We start from the raw sequence: 18877 nt of genomic DNA on the forward strand, positions 1-18877 counted from the left end.
GAGGCAATAATGATGTCTATGTTTCGGTTAATAGCCCAGCATCAGTTCCTGTTCCTCTGCTACATGCTTCCTACATGGATGTTTGGAAGTGTGTGCGTGTGCGTGTGCGTGAATGTGAGTCTGCAGTACTTCTTCTGTATTATTTACTTAAAGGGTAATTCCAGTGTATTACGACTTGGGTCTTTTTTTTCAGTCCTTAAGCAATCTTATTGGGCAGAGAAAATGAAGGTGAACGTTAAATAATACAAAAACTGTCCTTTTGTAAACATTCTTCCCAGTTTAGAAAAATATACTGCTTCAACTATTACCTTTTTATCATATAATTTGTGTGCACATACAGTACTTTTCTTATGTAATGATTATTATCAACTAGAGCTGAAAAAATTTGTCGATTAGTGCAATAGTTGATTGACTGAAAAATATCAACTATTTTGATAATCAGTTAAACATAAAAGTACGTTTTCAAGCAAAAATACAGAACATTGCCTAATTTCAGCTTCTTTATTGTGAGGATTTTTCAGCTTTTCTTTGTCTAATGTGATAATTAACTGAATATCTATGGGTTTTTGGACTGTTGCTCAGACAGGACAGGCTATTTCATTTCAACTGTGATGGACGTTTTTCATTGTTTCCTGACAGCTTATATACCAAACAATGAATCAGCTGATCCAAAAAAACATACTTGTCAGATTAAAGGTGCCCTGTAAACAAACAAAAGTTTTGTTTACATTCAGTGTCGCTCACTAAAATACATTGTGTTTATCCTTGAAGTCTTAACAAGTATGTTGAATGCATTTCGTTTCTCAAAAAAAAAAAATAGATATTTTCAATCTAGCATTGTTTAAATTTTTTGTTTACCTGTTAGCCGTCTTCTTCCATCATCTTGTTTAAAACCTGTCTGTTTGTCTGACCCATCATCTCTCTTGCCCCATCAGGTTTATGGTATCAGTACAGTCTAATCATAACCAACAGTGGCAAAAACTACAACAACATGACCCAAGTTGTAATAAACTAAAAGTATCCTTTAGGCTTGCGTGTGCCAGACAGTCACGTTTTACTTTATCTTTCTCCTCTCTCTCTTTCTCAGGGCAGGAGTTGACTTTAATTGCATATATGCCTATGGAACGATTTACATAGATTATTGTATTTATTTTAAAAGCACTTTTTCAAGACGCACTTTTGGTTTGTATTTGGTGGTGCCAAAAGGGCCACCATATTATTCCCTACTCAGAGAGGCGGGAATGTTTGACTTGAACGAGTGAACCATGTAGATACTTTAGATATACTTTTTCTTCAATGCTTTCTGCCAAAGTGTGTCTTCCCACCAGTTTACAACTGGTTTCATATCTGTGAAGTAGCCTCCTTTCTTGCAATGATCTTAAAGGTCTAGTTTAACAAGAGTAATTTTTGTTTTATCCCTCTGTCGTTTGTTTGTTTAGTTTTTTTTTTTAAGTCATGTTATGGACTTATCAGCAGTAGGAGAGGATGCCACATGTAAGAAAAAAAAGATGTTGAAGTTTCATCTTAGATCACAGCAATTTTTGCTTTTATCTGTTCAACGCTTTGAGCTGTTTGAAGTGGAACTGTACAGAGACCTAGCATTGGTTTTAAGTCAGGCTTGCAAAAGAAAAACAGGGCTGTTCCTTGTCAGGGTTGCGTACAGGGTCAGAATATGTCATCGCCTCTTTCATCAAACCTAAGCACTGCGTCTGACCCTTACCTTTGTGTTTTTGGTGTGTGTGTGTGTGTGTGTGTGTGTGTGTTTCCTTCACTTTGAGAGTGTGGTGCGTGTGCAGTGTAGCTACGGGTATGGTGTGATGTTATGCATAACGGCATACGGTACGATACAGTCATCTTTAAGTGCCATTAAGTTTGCACATTAGCCTCATTCACCTCATTGGGACTGTGCTGTATTGAACAGTGTGTGCCCAGAACTTTAATTGAGAGACAATGGGTGTCAAGTCTTTACTTCATCCCATTGTCTGTTACACCGAGGCCATTTCAAGTTTAAATCTTTCTCACATCATAGCTTATTACATTGGTGTGTGTGTGTGTGTGTGTGTGTGTGTGTGTGTGTGTGTGTGTGTGTGTGTGTGTGTGTGTGTGTGTGTGTGTGTGTGAGAGAGAGAGATTGTGGGGGAAGTGGTGTGACAGACATTGGTGTTGTAAAATGCCTTTTTTGTAAAGTGGACTGATGCTGGTGGGGTTTTTTTTTTTTTTTTTTTTTTTTCTCATTTAGAGTAATGTGTCTGTTACCTGTTGTCAATCTAGCTTGTACATTCAGATATGAACCTAATAAATGTCAGACAAAGATGAAGTATGAGTCTGTGATTGTCACACACACACACACACACACACACACACACACACACACACACACACACACACACACACAGAGTACAAACAGAGACAGGACTTGGTCTTTGGAATATGTTTACCTTAGGGGCAGGTGAGCTTGTGGATTATGTTGCTTCCTGGTCCTCACTGCACGTATGCTACATGTGAGCCACGGAATCAACGCTACACCCTCACACCATCTCCCCCAGTGCAAACCTGCCTGTCACACAGATCTTGCTCTGCTGCAGGCAGAGGTGAAATGAGTTCCTGTCACAGTGGGGGAGGAGCTGATGACCCCTCTTGTGTTCATATTCTCAACACTTTTCAGCTTGGAGTCCTATCTATATATCCTTGCCATTTCGTTCTGGGAGTGTGTTTTCATTCCTTGGCTCAGATACACCATGTTTGTCATTGCATTGGTGTCTGTAGTTTACAGGGAAACTCTTCTCTTCTTGCTTGCCTCCCTCTTTTCCATCTCTTCCCACTTCCACAGAGGAAAACCACCTTTAGTTTGTCATCTGCACCTGCCTGCCATCTCTGTAGAGAGAGTATACATATTGAGGTGTGTGTGTGTGTGTGTGTGTGTGCGTGTGTGTGTGTGTGTGTGTGTGTGTGTGTGTTCGCATGCAGTGGGTGGAAAGGGGAAGAAGGCGGAGTTGTGTTTTTTACTTTAGTGGGTTGTGGAGAAACCTGCCTGTCCGCTTGGAGCTGAGAGAGGAGGAGCCTGTGGGGTGTGGGACTCCAGACAAAGGAGACATATATACACTGACACTGGATCTCTGGAGCGAAAGCAGAAGCGGACAGCTGGAGAGCTTCGCTTTCAGCACAGGAGACAACCCCCAACTCCTGGACTACTTTTTGTGTGTGCGTGTGTGTTGTGGAAAACTTTGTGGAAAAAGGGGATCTTGTTGCGTTTGTCAGCTGTATGGACCTGTCTGTGAGCGGAGAGATGTTTGTGTGGGTTCCTTGGTTGCTACATGCTGCCATTAGTGTGTAGAAGTGTGTGGATTAGTATGTTTGGGATGGAAAACTGGGGCTGGCAGCTGTGGTCTTAGCTTTACGCCATGGGGGGTTGCCATAGTTACCCCTCGGCTACAGAGGCAGACGGCAAGACTCTTCAGCCTTCTGACATCAGCAATGAAAAACTGTAAGTTGTATTTTCTTCTCTTTTAACTCTCTTCATCCTGTTTCGGTATCCTGTCTGGAAATAAGTTTAGTGTTCTGCATTTGCTTTTCCATCTTTATGTGGTCGCCTTTATATACTACTTTATATTCTGAAAGCGCATAAATTAATGTGAAAAAGGAAGCTGTAGTTATTACTACAGATGGTGTAGAAGAAACATGACTAGAAACCTGGCTGCACATGGTTTACTGAGTAATGATCTCCAGATAAGTGTGTGCGTGTGTTACATATTTGTCCGATGGCATCAGCGAAGGTGGATTCCTTCAACAGCAGGAACACATGTTGAGTAGTAGTTTGAACCAAGACAAGTGAAGCGTGTTTTTATCACAGTTACCATGCAAATGTTTGCTCTGGGATGAATCGTTTAGAGCCAGCTGGAGTGTCTTGAAGAGGACTGTTTATCTCACCCTGACGGCAGTGGTAAAAGTAAACAGACGGCTAAGAGCAGGAGAGCAGGGTTACAGAGGAGTGTGTTTACACACAAACACAACATTACAAGTAGCTTCAGGCTCATTGAGTCTGTGTGCTGACAACTGGTAGCCAAGAGGCGGTAACTGAGTTGATACCATGGAGCTGGAGCAGAACAGGATGTTAACAAAAGAAGTTCCTGCGGACATTAGACAAGTTTGTCATGGTTGGGATTTGAACTACTGTACCTTTCGTACAGTTAATGTTTACATTCTTCTCTACTATTCCTCCCTCGCTACCTCTTGTGACTTTTACTTTGGACAAAGACCTGCTGTTAAGACCATTAAACTAATTCTCCCTGCCCTGCCACCATACACACACACACACACACACACACACACACACTCTCACATCAGTGGGAGCGAAACCCCCATAGAGAGCAAAGTGTTTCCCTTATCACAGTAGGCAAGGTCACACTGAGTAAACTCTCAGCTGCTGTGCGTTGTAGACATCTAAAAGCCGAGCCTGGCAGCTGCTTGACTCCACTACTCTTTGAAATATTCACTTTAATCCAATGCGGGGTCTTTGGAAAAAAAACAAAACCTTTTAGCTTTCAAACAGATGTAGTAGAGCGCGGTGTCTGTGTCAGAGTGGCCTCCCTGTTTTGCATACAGTCAAATCACGCTGCCAAGTTTGACTTTCCAGTACACATTGGCATTTGCACGCATCATTCATCTCCTGCACTCACTCTCTGTAGTTATCACAAGTTTCCAAACCGCCAGTCCTGTTTTACTGATTAGAAAGCACTACCTGTAGGTTATCAGTAGGTATATGAACCGATGTAAGAGAGAGGGAGGTTTTCTCAAAGCCAGCAGGCCTCAGCTCTCAGCCCCGATGGTGCCCAGCCTTAGGCCTTCCAGTTGTTTCTTTGCAGCAATGACCACTGCAGCAGTGCGCTTCATTAACCGTAATTACTCCGGCTCTGAATTAACTGCCTTCACTACATAAACTGCCGGCTTATTGGACGTCCAGGTCCGCGGTTAACGGCGGTGTTTGTTTGTGTCTGCATGTGCGTGTGCCGGCCGCAGGGGGGCACGACAGATGAGAGTATCAAAGACTGTAAAGCGTTTTATCTACTGTCTGCAGCAGGAGTCATTAAAATCCACTGACCTATCGATTGTTTTACACAGCAAAGTTTTTCCATCCCTCTGTCTTGCTCTCCCTGTCTCCGCTTCGTTAACTCTTGCACTGTCCTCCCAAGGGGAATTAATAACAATAATCTGGAGGAGCGTCCATATCTTCAGCAGCAGCATGTGTGCCAGCGGATCACGCACACGGACATGCTCGCCCTTGCAGCGCTGCCGCCAGGCGTCGACAAGGCTGAGTGGCTTGCCAGCAACAGTCAGTAGACCCCATGAAACTGTTTCCTCTTTCCTCTGCTCCTTATCCTCCCACACATACACTGCACAAAGACAGAAATAGGAAAATGTACAAGATGTCTATTTTTTTTTTTTTCTTTCTTCTTGATTTCTTTCAGCAGTGGCATTTTTCAAGCATATAAACCTGTTCTCCAGTGCGCTGTCTGAGTTCTGCACTCCCAGCACCTGCCCAACTGCGTGCGGACCTGGCAACACGTAAGTTAATGAGAATTATACTGCACATACTTAAAGGGTAAGTTCACCTAAATCACAAGGGGGGGGGCGAAAAGCGAAAGCAGAAGCAGGCAGCTTCTGGGGGGGGGCAAAAAGAGTGGTATTTTGTCACATAGAGAGTTTTATTTGCCAAGCACCATCCACAGACTTTGCAATTAACTATATGGTGTCAATAAAAAGTGCTGATGGAGCGGACTGTGGATTACTCTGGATAAACCAGAATGTTGTCTCCAGAAAAAGATACATTGCTGTTGAATGCTGCTAATATCTTTTTAGTAGCACTTCTAATGCTTTGTTTAAAATTTAACATTTGAGCGTGGAAGCTCATTTTTGACCTTGGAAACAGTCTGAGGAAAAAAAAAAAAAAAAAAATCTTGCACAAGGTCCACTCGCTTCAGTTAGAGCTTTCAACCACATCTCAGAGTCTTCTTCATGAAGTTTGCTCAGCTGCCATCACGTGGTCCAAGAGAAATATCATTATATTTATCCTTGTGTCCTTCGTAAGGCTGAACATACAGGGAGACAGGGCGTTGTGTCTTTTGCACTGAGCATTTTTTTTTTTTTTCTCCTACTGGCGTATCTTATATTACTCAGTGGTGGACTAAGTCAGATTTTGTTGAGAAAACATCCACTACTTTTGACAATAAATAGACATTTACTATTTAAGTTAGCGAGTTAGTTTTAATCACCCTGTGTTGGTGTTGTCAGGATTTATGTCTGGACTGACGACCACGGCAGGAAGCTGAAGTGCTCTGCTCCGCTTTACTTTGACTATGCCATGTCATACATTCAGGACCTACTCACTGATGAAGATGTGTTCCCCACAAAAGCAGGTAAAATGCATTTATATCATCCATGTTGCATTCCTTCGCATCATATTCCAGTTTCAGCGTTAAGCCGTTATCTCTTCCCTCTTTCCCCAGGTTCAGTGTTTCCAACAGGCTTTGTCTTTCTGGTCCAGAAAGTGTTTCTGCTGCTGTTCAGGACCCTGGCTCACATTTACTGGTCCCACTACAGAGAGACACTTGCTCTGGGCCTGCACGCACACCTAAACACACTCTTCACACACCTCACACTCTTCTGCCGGCAGCACGCGCTGCTGGACCCTGAAGACACCGAGCCGCTGCAGGACCTCATCACCGCTCTGGGACAGCAAGCCTGAACCTAAAGAGCAAACACACACACACACACACACACACACACACACACACATTTTAATCACACACTTATTTACTTGTTATAGCTGGTTATAAAGCTATAGTGTCTCTTACTACTCTGGACCAAACTTCAACTTACTTACTTCACAGTATGGATTTTTTTAACGGTCTGGAAGTTGTAACTTCATGTTTATGAACAGTATGTGGGAGAATGAATGAGTCCGTTTTTCATTAAAAAGCAGGGACTCAGACCAGACGAGAATCCGGCTCCTGTTGTATATAGTTACCATCAGTTATTGTGATACTATGTGAAACTGTGATTATTGCATGTTAGTGTATTTTAACATACTGGTGCATTATTATATTTTGATAAGGTCATGCATGTCTTCCTCACAGTAATAAAGAACACTGAATTGTCCCCTGGTGTCTTGTCCCGTTGGACATGAACTGACTCCAAGACAATTCACAGTTAACATAAACAAAATGTGCCATAGTTGCATTTTGAATATTTGCAAAAACCTATAATAGTTGTGTGTCACCGCAAATGTGATTACGCTGTCTTGACTGCCTCCGTATTGAATGGCACAGCTTATCTCTGCATCTTTATGTATAATTCTGTAATAAACATTTATGAGAGACAATTTTCTGATTGTGGTGTATTTAAAAAGCCTCCATGCTTTGAAATAGATTTTTTTTCTTAAACAATAAATAAATTAATAAGTTCAATAGATTGTTGGAAGACTTGGGGATATTGAGTTTGCAATCGTTTCAATTATTTATCGTATTCCAAAACTGGCAAAACCCTGTTTTTGAGAAGGTCTTTATTTTTTTATTTTTTTTTATTTTTTTGCTCTAATCTTAATCCTAAAGTAACTGCTGGTACAGTACTTTCAAACTGCATCCAGGTCTTTGGTTTGACAGCAGCACCACCTGCTGTCCGCACAGGAACCCAGCATATATCACATCTTCATCCGCAGTGTCAGCTACAGTACACTGCGATCTGTTGGCTGCAGCATATTAGACTCATAATAATATTTAAGTCTTACATCATATAAAACATTGTCTTTCATCTCTGTTGAAGAAGTATGAGTCGTTTAAGCTACACAATATCCACTTAAGTCATAGTTGTCATTTCATTTCAAATTCAATGTCTGGGCGGGAAGCCAAAATAATAGAAAATCTGTCACTGATCACAATATACATCCTCTAAGAATTTAAGTTGAAGGCTCTGTGCCTCCTCTTACCTCTGCATCCATTATGACCGTAAACTCTGCTGGGCTGCAGGTTGGTGCAGGGATTAGAGAAACTCTCTTACCTGTCAGATGTACAAGTTCAACTTCCCATCTTGACAAACCACCCCCGAATCAAACTTTTTCTCTGAGCAAGATATACTGAATCCTCCCTGGTTACTCAGACCTCTCTCTCTGGATTGGTACATTTAATGGAAAAAACACATATTTATAGATTCCGTGTGACCTACACTTTCCGAGGATATCGTTATTAAAAACCAACCTTTACTCATACTTCCAGAACTGGCCTGACTAATCATTGCGTTCATAAATTTCTGTCAGTATCAAAGCAATCCAGTGATAGTTGCCTGTACATCCACGGGTACACTGCAAACAAGAACTGCAAATACCTAATCTTAGCATAATTAGTATAATTTAGCATAACTTTAATGGTGCCTAAAAACGCGGGACTCAAGATGTAGCCCACAGCTCACTACTGAACTGACTCCATGACAACATAGTACTTCCAGTTTACGTCCCCCAAAAGCCACAAAAAATTAGGAACTGTAGTTCCAAAATTTAGGGGTTCATGTCCTCCTGATCTAACATAATCACTAAAGTAATGCAGACAAAATAAATAGAATTCACTGCAGTTTCAGCGATGAATGTCACCCCAATCTTTTGAATGTATAGAGTTTGTAAATGAATGCATTTCTTTAGGGGAAAAGGGGGAAATCTGAGAGCCAGGAGTTTTACTGATGTAAACATGAGTCGCGTCCTGGCGCTGCCACACTGCCGGAGGACGCCTTTGTATGCGCAGACAGCACTGTGGGCAGGAGATACGGGCTGCTTCTGTCTGCTTTTTGCTGCCAGTCACAAAAACAAAACGAATATCCGAGGGGGAAAGCAAACTGATGATGAGACCATGAAGTCAATCTCAGCTGACTCTCACTGTTTCACTGTCAGCAGAGCAGCATACATACATAAGTAGCACCTGTGCTGCAGATACACTATAGATAATAGTTTCCCTTTTCTCTCTGAGTGAGTGGGTGCATTTGTGCAAATGAGAACTTTTCAAAGGGTATGCCAGGACAGGCTTTAAACGCCTGGATATGATCAAATGGAAAGATTTGATCAAAAGATCAATGATTACAGAATTGTGTGGCAGTTTTTCTTTCACTGTGAGTGTGTAATCCCATATTTCACCACACAGAGGCATTAATAGGCCACCACATTGTAATGGAAAGATGCCTGAAATCACTGGTGGAGAAACAATTTGCATGAAGTTTTTTTTTTATGATTATTTGCTCGTAGAGCTTATAGAATTAAGTGGGAGACGAACTGCCAAAAGTGATAACATATCGCTAACGACACTCTATCTCTGTAATATGATCTTTTTGTTACTAACGAAGTTTCAAACTTCCAGGAACCAACAATCTTCACAGAAGCAGTGTTCTTCTGCTGTTCTGGTTTAGCGCTGAAATGACTGACCTAATGAAAAAGTTGTTTGTCTGGCAAAACATTTCTTCACTGTAACTGAAAATGCCCTGCAAAGGATCTTCAAGTGAAAGCATTCGGTCTCTTCAGTCTCTGCACCTCACTGTCACCTCTCTCAACCTTTCTGCTGCAGTCACCGCACCTGACTGTGAAGAAATATCCTGCTATTAACACACTTTCACTTGTGCAACATCAGCGCAACATCAGTTCAACATCCACAAACCTGGACTCTTTTATTCTTACAGATCGTGAATGCAGCCAGACGTCTGCTTTGCTTCCTGATTTCAGCCCAAGGTGTCCAGCAGACACAAAGTTAGGACTGAAACCGAAACTCAGCCTTTCCAATGAAAGCCAAAGCATCTTTGCCTGCTAGGAGATCAGAGGGAGAGGGGATAAGTCTGGATAGTGTGGACACACACACACACACACACACACACACACACACACACACACACACACACACACACACACACACACACGCACACACAAGCACACACACACGTGCACACAGAGTTTACTTCTTAGGATCGATAGTAGATGTGTTAATGCACATGTTGGTTTGAGTTGAGGCTCATGTTGTTGGAAACCGAGCTTAGAAGGTAATACTGCAAAACTGCTGAGTCACACACCCACTCGGTCATTTAATTAAGACCTGAAGCCACCTCTGCATACAGAGCATTCTTTAATCTGGTTCAGACTCTGAGCTTCTCGTCTGTGTCCTCCTTCAAAAAAAAGAAACGGAAAGTTGTTATACAAAGAAAAAGAGGAGAACACGATCACGGCGACCAACACTGAACCAGGCTACCTCTCTCTATCTTTTCCTTTACCGTCACTCCAAACCCTTTTATGTGGACTACTATAAATCAAAGAACACAGTGACAATAATAACCAGGGTGGCTGACCTGTACCCAGTTACACAACTAGATTAATTTGTCTGCATACACACACGCAAGCACGCACATACATTTTGATGTCCGATATAAAATCTTGCTCCATATCAAAAAGGTCTGGTTGCAGCTTTGGGTTCAATCCTTTTTGATATCTGACCCTCATAAACAAAGCAAAGTCAACTCACAACCCCTTGTTATAGGTTACTTTTTTTTTTTTTTTGAGCTGTAAATCTGCAAAAAAAAAAAAGATTTTCAGCTTTCTTAGACTGCTTACCTGGACTATTCAGAGGCCAGAAGAAGTCAAATGAACCCGGTATTTCACCACAAAAAAAAGCAAAGATAAGAGAAAGATCCCAGAAAAGTGACATGTATTTTTCTTTCTCCCTCACTCATTAATCATGTCATAACTCCTCAGTTTAATCTAGTAACTCTTGGGGGATCTGGATGCCCATATTGGGAACCGACGGGTTACAGTTTGTGCAGTGACATCCCTATAATCCACATCACAAAAAAACCATAAGTAGCCGTAGCAGCAGAGATACACCACCACATCACGCACTGGGGCCTCTCTTGCAAAGGACATCTTAATCCACTTGATTAAACTGAGCAAGCTGGTTACTTGCTGTAAATACTGCACTGTACAAGAAAAACCGTTTGCATATGAATCCACACGAGTGTCAAGAGGGCCCAGGGTGATCCGTTTTTTTTGTTTTGTTTGTTTTTATTGAGATTGAATCTCATGCTCGGTTGCAAAGATAAATGTCAGTTTTTGCAATTAACTTTACAAACGTCACAAGAACACATTCTGCACCAGAGGCAAAACGGTTTAAAAGGGTATGTGGACTGGGCATAAATCTAGTCTGACAAAGCTTTTACTGTGTGTATAGATCAGATGCTACATGTGATTTCTGTGTTGGGCAATATTCTTTAATGCCAGAACCAGGACCCTTATGGTAAGGCCCTTCTTTCATGTCTTATCAGTGGACTTTTACTTTGAGTTAATTATTAATGGATAATTTGTTTCCAATCAATCGTTCAAAATACCTCTGATGCTTCAACACCCACGGGCTTTTCGTTTTGAACCTTTATACCTCAATAGCACTAGTGCGACCCTGTGATACAGTGTTTCTACATGTAAGGTTGATTTTATTCCAACACATTTTTGTCTTTTAATATGACCTCACTGTGTTAATGATAGGTTCAACGGTTCCTTTCTAGGTTGGTCAAGCTGACTCTGGCCACAAAAAGAAGTTCACTGTGTAAAAAGAAAATTAAATGCAATAATAAAATCTATAAGGAGACCACGGCCTCACGTATTTCAAGAAGACACCCCCAAAACAATACATTTAACAAAAGTTTTTTACCTCTTTACCCCAAGACTATACGAGAGGCCTGGAGTTCCTGAGGTTTAATTAGGTTGTGGGGTTCATTAGAGGTTAGGTTGTTGAGTAGGACAGACAATAAGCCTTCCTTCCTCCTCCTACTCCTCTTCCTCCTCCCTCGATCAGGCTTTATACACGAGAAAGCTCCAGTTGCTGCGAGCCCCAATGGGTTTCTAAACTTTCACGTCTGCTGTTTTTTGTTTTTTTTTTTTCCCCCCCCCGCGCATTTCGCTGTTAAAAGCCAGACGGTCAGTGTGCAGAGGATGCAGCAGGAAAGACTGAGGATGCTGTCAGTGTCGCTCATCTGTACCGGTACATTTCCTTTTTTTTTAGAGAGAGCGTAAAATCCGACAACTGTGAAACAGCTGTCCCTGGACTCTTACGCAGCTTTCATATCGTTTTTTTAATTCCACACTTATAAAATCGTATTTTGGTCCTCTGAGATCCGCCGCTCCCCGGACGGTGCGTTTCCACACGGCGCCGCCATGTGTGCGCTCCTGCCCGCCTGGCTGTGCCTGCTGCTCGGCTTCCTGCCTCTGGAGATCCAGTCCCGGGCTTTGACTCTGCAGAGCCTGACTCACAGACACAGGTACCACTGCCTCGCTCGGCATTTACAAACAAAGTGTGATTCAAGGTGTCCTCTCTACATTAAAAGAAGGAAGAACTTCACCAAAACACAAAGCCTTTATTTCACAACATATTTTTGTGATGCTATTGTCTTAGTGCTGAGATTAACGAGTCGATCAATCAATTAGTCAGTGGACACAAAATAAATTACAAATAACTTTGATAACTGCTTTAAAATACTTAACATTTTCTGGTTCCAGCTACTCAAATGTGAAGATTCAATGTTTTTCTCTGGTTTTTTTTGTTTGTTTGTTTGTTTGTTTTGTTTGTTTTTGTTTTTCCATTATTGCAAACGAAATAGCTTTGGGTTTCTGACAAAACAGGACATCTGAAGATGTCACCATGGGCCCTGGGAACTCGTGATGGGCATTTGTCTATGCTTAGACTAAAATATCAATCGATTAATCAAAGGTTAAACATTAAGGGTCTGCATCTTGCCTTCTGGCAAACATTAATGTGAAGAAAGGTCCAGCAGCAGAATGAGGTAATCCCTCTCAGCTGCAGGAGGTGAGACAGAGGTGAGGGTGATTTAGTGGGATTTGGGACAAGGATACATGCGCATACCGAGGGGCCGAGCAGCAAGCAAGCCAAAGACTGAGTGAGGTAGGCCACAACAGCACACACACACACAAACTCCACGGACGGCGGTTCGTAGAGTAGGTTGCTATAATGTGGTGCTCAGACCTGAGTACATCTTGTGACCGAGTGCTGTAGGCACAGCTTTTCAAAATTACAGTCACATGCAGACCCATGCATTATCAGTTTATCTTCCAGTAGTCTCTCTGATCTGGTCACATTAGACTTTTAAACGTATTATTTTATGTCTCATATGAGAGAGAGAGAGAGAGAGAGAGAGTAGGGAGGAGGTGTGAGTCTTACATAATAGGGATTTCTGTATTATTTATAGTTTTTATAACACTTTAATCCCTTATTACTTTTAATACAGTTAGCCCACAGTGCTAAAAAGAGTATTAGGTTAAGTAGGATATTTGGATAGTGGAAGCTAAAGAAGCATACAAGCTTCTTTAAAATAGTGATTAATTCCATGTAATACTAATCTCAACCTTTTATTTTTGTACAATGTGTTTTGTTTTTTTCCCCCTAAATTTTACTCCCTAATGGTATTTAATTTTAAATATGAAAAAAGGGACTTTTATAGGCTTTTTTAAGAGGTTGGGGAGCTGTAGACATCAACAAATAAATCCCTGGCTAAAGTGGAGAAGGAGACTGGATGTCAGTGTGATTCAGGACTGATGGATGTAACATAATATTGCTGCTGGCACTTAATAAAATGCCTGGAAAGCAATAAAAGAAAGAAAGAAAAGAAAATTAAAGGATCCTGTAGTCATTTAGAGAAGAGAGAGAGAAAAAGTGGCAGAATATAATGAATAGACCCAGTAACAATAACTAGTAGTGAAACAGTGGGGACAAAAAGTTTTCTTTGCGCAAAGAAGTTTTGAGGAGTTACGACAGGAAGGTGTGTGTGTGTGTTTTCAGTTCCTCTGTGAAGAAACCCCATGCTGTGCTCTAACTTGGGAGGAATGTTGAAGAAGCTCCTTTTGCTCTCAGGCTCTCCACAGGTTCGCAACCTGGACTACCATGCAACACACACACACACACACACACACACACACACACACACACACACACACACACACACACACACACAGACATGCGCACACACACACACACACACACAACAGAGAGACAGTGAGTGAGAGAGCGGTCATAATGGAGAGTGCAGGACACAAAAGAGTGTTCACCTCAACTCATGTGGCAGGGGTATTTAAGACTAAATCTTAAAATGTAGTAAAGCACCTCAGCTGCATAAACCATACAACTGCAGGGTTCCTTGACAATGAGGATGGATGCATGTGGAGAGATTCAGTATATGTGACTGTTATAACAAAGAAACACAAGTAAACATCTGGGAACCTTTGTTGTTCTCTCCCGGTCATGTCTCCACTATCACTATCTAATATAGGTCTAAAAACTGACCCCATAATGATTAAAAACAGTATTATTGCATATACACATCTCAAATTTGTCTCTTTCCCTTTTTTGCCTAAATAATATTGAAATGTAATTTTGTGAAAATTCTATTAAAATGTCTCTGAGACATACACACAGACCTACACTTTTATTAGTGCATGTCTTAATGATGGTGCAGATATAGCCTACCCGTATTGGTTGTGTTACATAAAGACTGGCAAGCAGTTCAGTGGCCTACATTTCCTTGAACTGGGAGGCACGTTGGCGCCAAGTGCCTTTTCCTCCAGAGACAGCTGTGTTTTAAACCTCACCACAGGTAGTCTTTTAGCCACGTATGTATGTGTGTGTGCGTGTGTGTGTGTGTGTGTGTGTGATAGAGAGATAAAAACAGTGGACGAGTGTACCTACTGTAGGTGTGAGCATGCACATGTTAAGTATACATTGTAAGCAAGTCTAAGCACATATGAGAGAGCACGTATTTGTCTTGGTAAATCTCGTTTGTTGCCAGGCAATCACATGTCACCTGCATGTGTGTGTCCACTAAGCCCCAGCCAACCAATATTATGCCAGTGTGCGGGTGTGTGTGTGACTTTTGTCCAGCGCTGCCAGAATTCAGCATCCATTAAAAACAATTCAAAGCTAATAGAGTTAGGCAACCTCTAAAGCTTCTAGTCACTGGTATAACACACAATAGTGAGTTGGTTGGGGAGTGGGTAAGTGAATGAATGTGTGTGTGTGTGTGTGTGTGTGTGTGTGTGTGTGTTGGCAGTGAGAGCCCAAGGTGTCCAGCCAGGAGAATGATCAGAATACCAGTCAGGATCAGTTACAGGATAAAGATTATATGGTATTCTGGCCCACTTTTCACACCAAACAAGAACAAACAATATCACGCTCCATCCGTCCCTTCCCCTTTATTCTTTGTTTCTCACCTCATGAATAGCCAACAAAGGGGTATGGGGAGGTGTGTGTATGCCCACACGAATATACACACACACACACAAAGTGATTTTCTGTTGTGCAGGGCATTTGTACATCCTGTAGTCACTGTTGGCAGTTATGTCAGCAAATGAACATACCTGTGGTGACAAGTGGACGGCCTTTTTCGGATAGATAGATAGAAAATAGGTTGTGACTGCATGTTGGATTGCCCTAAATGTGTAACTATTTAGTTATTGTTTGGATAAGAGTTCCAGCTTGCATCAAGGGGGTTCTTGATTCAACTACTTGGTTCTGTCAGCCATGTAAAAAAGGCTTATCTACACTGAGCGAAAGCTGTAGAGCAACAAGTGGTCTTTGTCCCCTGGTACGTTGCATTATCTATACTAAGTATTGCATAATTTCTGACTGGTCACATGGCCAAAACAGACTGGCTCTCTCTAGTGGTTGAACTCGTCTGAGAGAGAGTGGGGATAAATTAAAAAGAAAAAAGGTATTGTGGCAGTGTGAGAAAAAAGTGAGGCTAGGCAGCAGGGAGGTGAGAAGGAAAGTACTTAAAACACACTCCAGAGGAGTGGTGGTGTAGGAGCCTCTTACCACCAACCACATTGTGCTCCATGGTTGTCACTCTCTCCCTCTGTTTCGCCCTCCCCTGTTATAAGATTTGTCAGCTAAAATGCTGTCAATGATCAACAGGAAATATTATTTTTTAGCTGTGTTGGTGATGGAGTGGATGCCAGTGTCAGTTGGTTGTTGACTCAGTCAGTTTAAACCACTTTGGTCCAGATAGGTACAGGAAGCAGAACAACCTCAAGGGGTCACTAATGAGCATTTTAGATTGTTTAAACTGTCTAAAATTTCAATTATTGACTGAGAGGCATGTACAAGAAATAGCTTGTCACTCTTTAACTGTGTTTTCAGGTCCATGTGTTGATGAGTAAGCAGTCTCAAGCAAAGTTTTAGGGGAGATGCCTGTTTACTCTTTTACACTGAAAAGATGAGAGGATCAATGTCAGTTTTATTTCAGTGCATTCAGTACATACATAGGTCTGGGATGTGTTTAGCCTAGTTTAGCACAACAGTTCTAACGCAATTCAAGAGCTAATACATGTAAGTGAGCACTGTCTTGAAGGGATGCATGCATTCGTGGGAAGCAAAACCCATGCAGGGTGCCTCCCACTGTGACTCTAGATAACCGTGAGCTAGTTGCTGGCCTTCGTGGCGGCAACATCTCACATGAATGTCTGCCCCATCAACTTTTGTTGTTGCTTTCTGTGCCCTCAACGGTGACCGTGGTTGATGGAGAATCGGAGTTTGGTTCGACGGTGATGGGGAGGGGGGGGCACATTAACCTAGCTACTCATAAGTAGAAGAATACACACGTCACACAAAGTTGTATTGGATATTCAACAAGAGTAGGAATAAAAAATGGTGGCATGGATTCAAGTTGCTGGATTGATTATGCTGCTGGAGTGGTTTGAGAAGTTCCTATGGATGATTTGATGTTTCCCCTGACTTCCTTCTCTGCTCCCGTCATAGTTACTACAGCCGCTAGAGGTCAGCAAACGATAAAACGTAACTATGGGTCATATTAAGTTGCTTGCACAGAGACCCATGGTGTAATTTTTTTTACAGGAGGACAGTCTCGGCGCACCTATGTTTGTGCGACCGTGGGTGTGCCGACCAAGATGTTGGTTCCCAGTTTTGACTCGTTTTGCTTGAGTCACATCATATAATCAGAAGTTCACAAAAATAATTTGCTTCGGTTATTTTATTAGTATTTAAACATACTATATTAGGCACCAAAAGCTTTCTGTAGATAGGCTTATCCCCAAATAGACATACACTAACAGATGACACACAGACAGTAGGATTGTAAATGTAATGCAAGCTGGCACAGACACAAACACACAAACAGACACTATCAGATACAGATACTGGATGAGGCAGCTGCAGAAGTAGATTCCCAACTGCTCAACACCCTCTGTCTATCTCTCCCTCTAGCTTTCCTTCTCACTTTCTCTTTCAATCCACTCTCTCTCTCTTTTTGGTCCTTGAAAAAAAAGGAGAGATCAAAGATTGAGTACAGTGGACATTCCTGCAGTATAAGCTCGACTCCCTGTGAGGCATTTCATCATGTCGTAGTGATCCAGTTTCACTCAGAAAGCCGAGCAGGCGACATGCACGAGTGCCCAGCATCGTCTGTGAACAGGCGTGTGTGTGTGAATTGTATTTCTTTTGCATTACATCTAAACAATTTCTCTCTTCTTCTCTGAATCACAGGTGGAGTTTACCCAGAACTTCTAAATGCCCAAAGTCTTCTCACACCGCCGTCATGTCTACTGCGTATGATCTCTCCGTTGCCACCGACAACCAGATCACCCAGGGAGACAGACATATCATCTGGAGGGCCCTGATGCACAAAGAGCCCCCGCCAAAGTTGTCCGACCCCTTGCTGCTGGAGCAAAGCCACAGTGTGCCGCAGGAAGCGCCACTCTGGCATCGCAGGTCACGTGGTCGTCGTCATGCCAACAGTGGCGGTGGGAGGGGTCACAGCCACCTAATGAGGGTGGGGTGTGTCCTGGGCACCTGTCAGGTTCAGAACCTCAGCCACCGTCTCTACCAGCTGATTGGACAGAGCGGGAGGGAAGACTCCTCCCCCATTAACCCTCGCAGTCCTCACAGTTACGGCTAAGACCACACCTCAAATCCAGCAAGACGCCGTTATCGATAAACGTTGGCAAGTTAGTTACCCAGGTCCTTTGCTGCATCAGTGACACAATTAGGGCCGAAAATAAGGCTTTGATGTCAGTCCTTTAAGGATAATTGTGGTTTATTACAACTTGGATCTTATTTTTGTAGATTTGACTATCACTCCCATCCGTAATAAGATCTGGGAATGAGTCAACATTGCCAAAAAGAAGGCAAACGACACCAGAAACACAAGCGGAACAAAAGACGATAGTAGAATTATCACCCAAACTATCCATTGTAAATATCCATCACAGTTTACCAGAAACTACTGCAGAAACACTGAGCTTGTTAATCAATCTGCCGCATCTTTATTCTTTCATCTCGATTTAGTTTTAACAAAGCAATGCCTTATCACTGTGGTTATAATGGAGTCAGTCCAAAAAATTAAAATAAAATTAAATGTAAAAACATTGATAATGAGATAAATGAAAGACATAGCAAGCCACCCTCCCTCCAAAATATGACATCACATCCTTCATTAATATTCCTTTCAGACCCAACTCCTGATTAATTACATTTTGAAAAACACATTTAAAACAGCTATAATCAATATTTTTTATACAGTGTATCAGTGTGGAAAGGGTTGATCGTAGTGACGAATTTACAGAGAATTATCACCTGGATCTGCAGCTTCCCTCGGCCTTAGGGAGCTTTAGCAAGTTTCAGTGCATTGTTTAGCTGACAGACGCAGTTAGTGAGTCAGAGTGATATTTTCCTCAGGCGTTGCTAGAGATCAAAACCAGAGTTAAAAGAGAGTGAATATTGGAGTTACGTTCTCCCGGCGGCCAGAAACATGACTCCAAATGAATGAAAATATCGCTTCATATCTGCTG

The 18877-nt window shown here is 42.0% G+C and overlaps 2 protein-coding genes across 3 annotated transcripts; both read left to right on the forward strand.

The window, feature by feature from the left end:
• The first annotated feature begins 3067 nt into the window (after nt 1-3067).
• Nucleotides 3068-6920, forward strand: LOC120792718 (MOB kinase activator 2). Of its 2 annotated transcripts, none has more exons than XM_040131994.1 (5): nt 3068-3484; nt 5190-5329; nt 5466-5562; nt 6289-6413; nt 6504-6920. In XM_040131994.1, the coding sequence occupies exons 1-5, from the start codon at nt 3402-3404 to the stop codon at nt 6740-6742; spliced, it is 684 nt and encodes a 227-aa protein (XP_039987928.1). In that variant the 5' UTR covers nt 3068-3401; the 3' UTR covers nt 6743-6920. The 2 variants fall into 2 exon arrangements, with proteins under 2 accessions (XP_039987928.1, XP_039987929.1); XM_040131995.1 differs by having other exon boundaries at nt 5469-5562.
• Nucleotides 6921-12220: 5300 nt separating this feature from the next.
• Nucleotides 12221-17985, forward strand: adm2b (adrenomedullin 2b). Its single transcript, XM_040132249.1, has 2 exons — nt 12221-12324; nt 17574-17985. The coding sequence occupies exons 1-2, from the start codon at nt 12221-12223 to the stop codon at nt 17983-17985; spliced, it is 516 nt and encodes a 171-aa protein (XP_039988183.1).
• The last annotated feature ends 892 nt before the right edge of the window (nt 17986-18877 follow it).

Source organism: Xiphias gladius, chromosome 8 (assembly GCF_016859285.1).
Source record: "Xiphias gladius isolate SHS-SW01 ecotype Sanya breed wild chromosome 8, ASM1685928v1, whole genome shotgun sequence".
Taxonomy (NCBI): Eukaryota; Metazoa; Chordata; class Actinopteri; order Istiophoriformes; family Xiphiidae; genus Xiphias; species Xiphias gladius.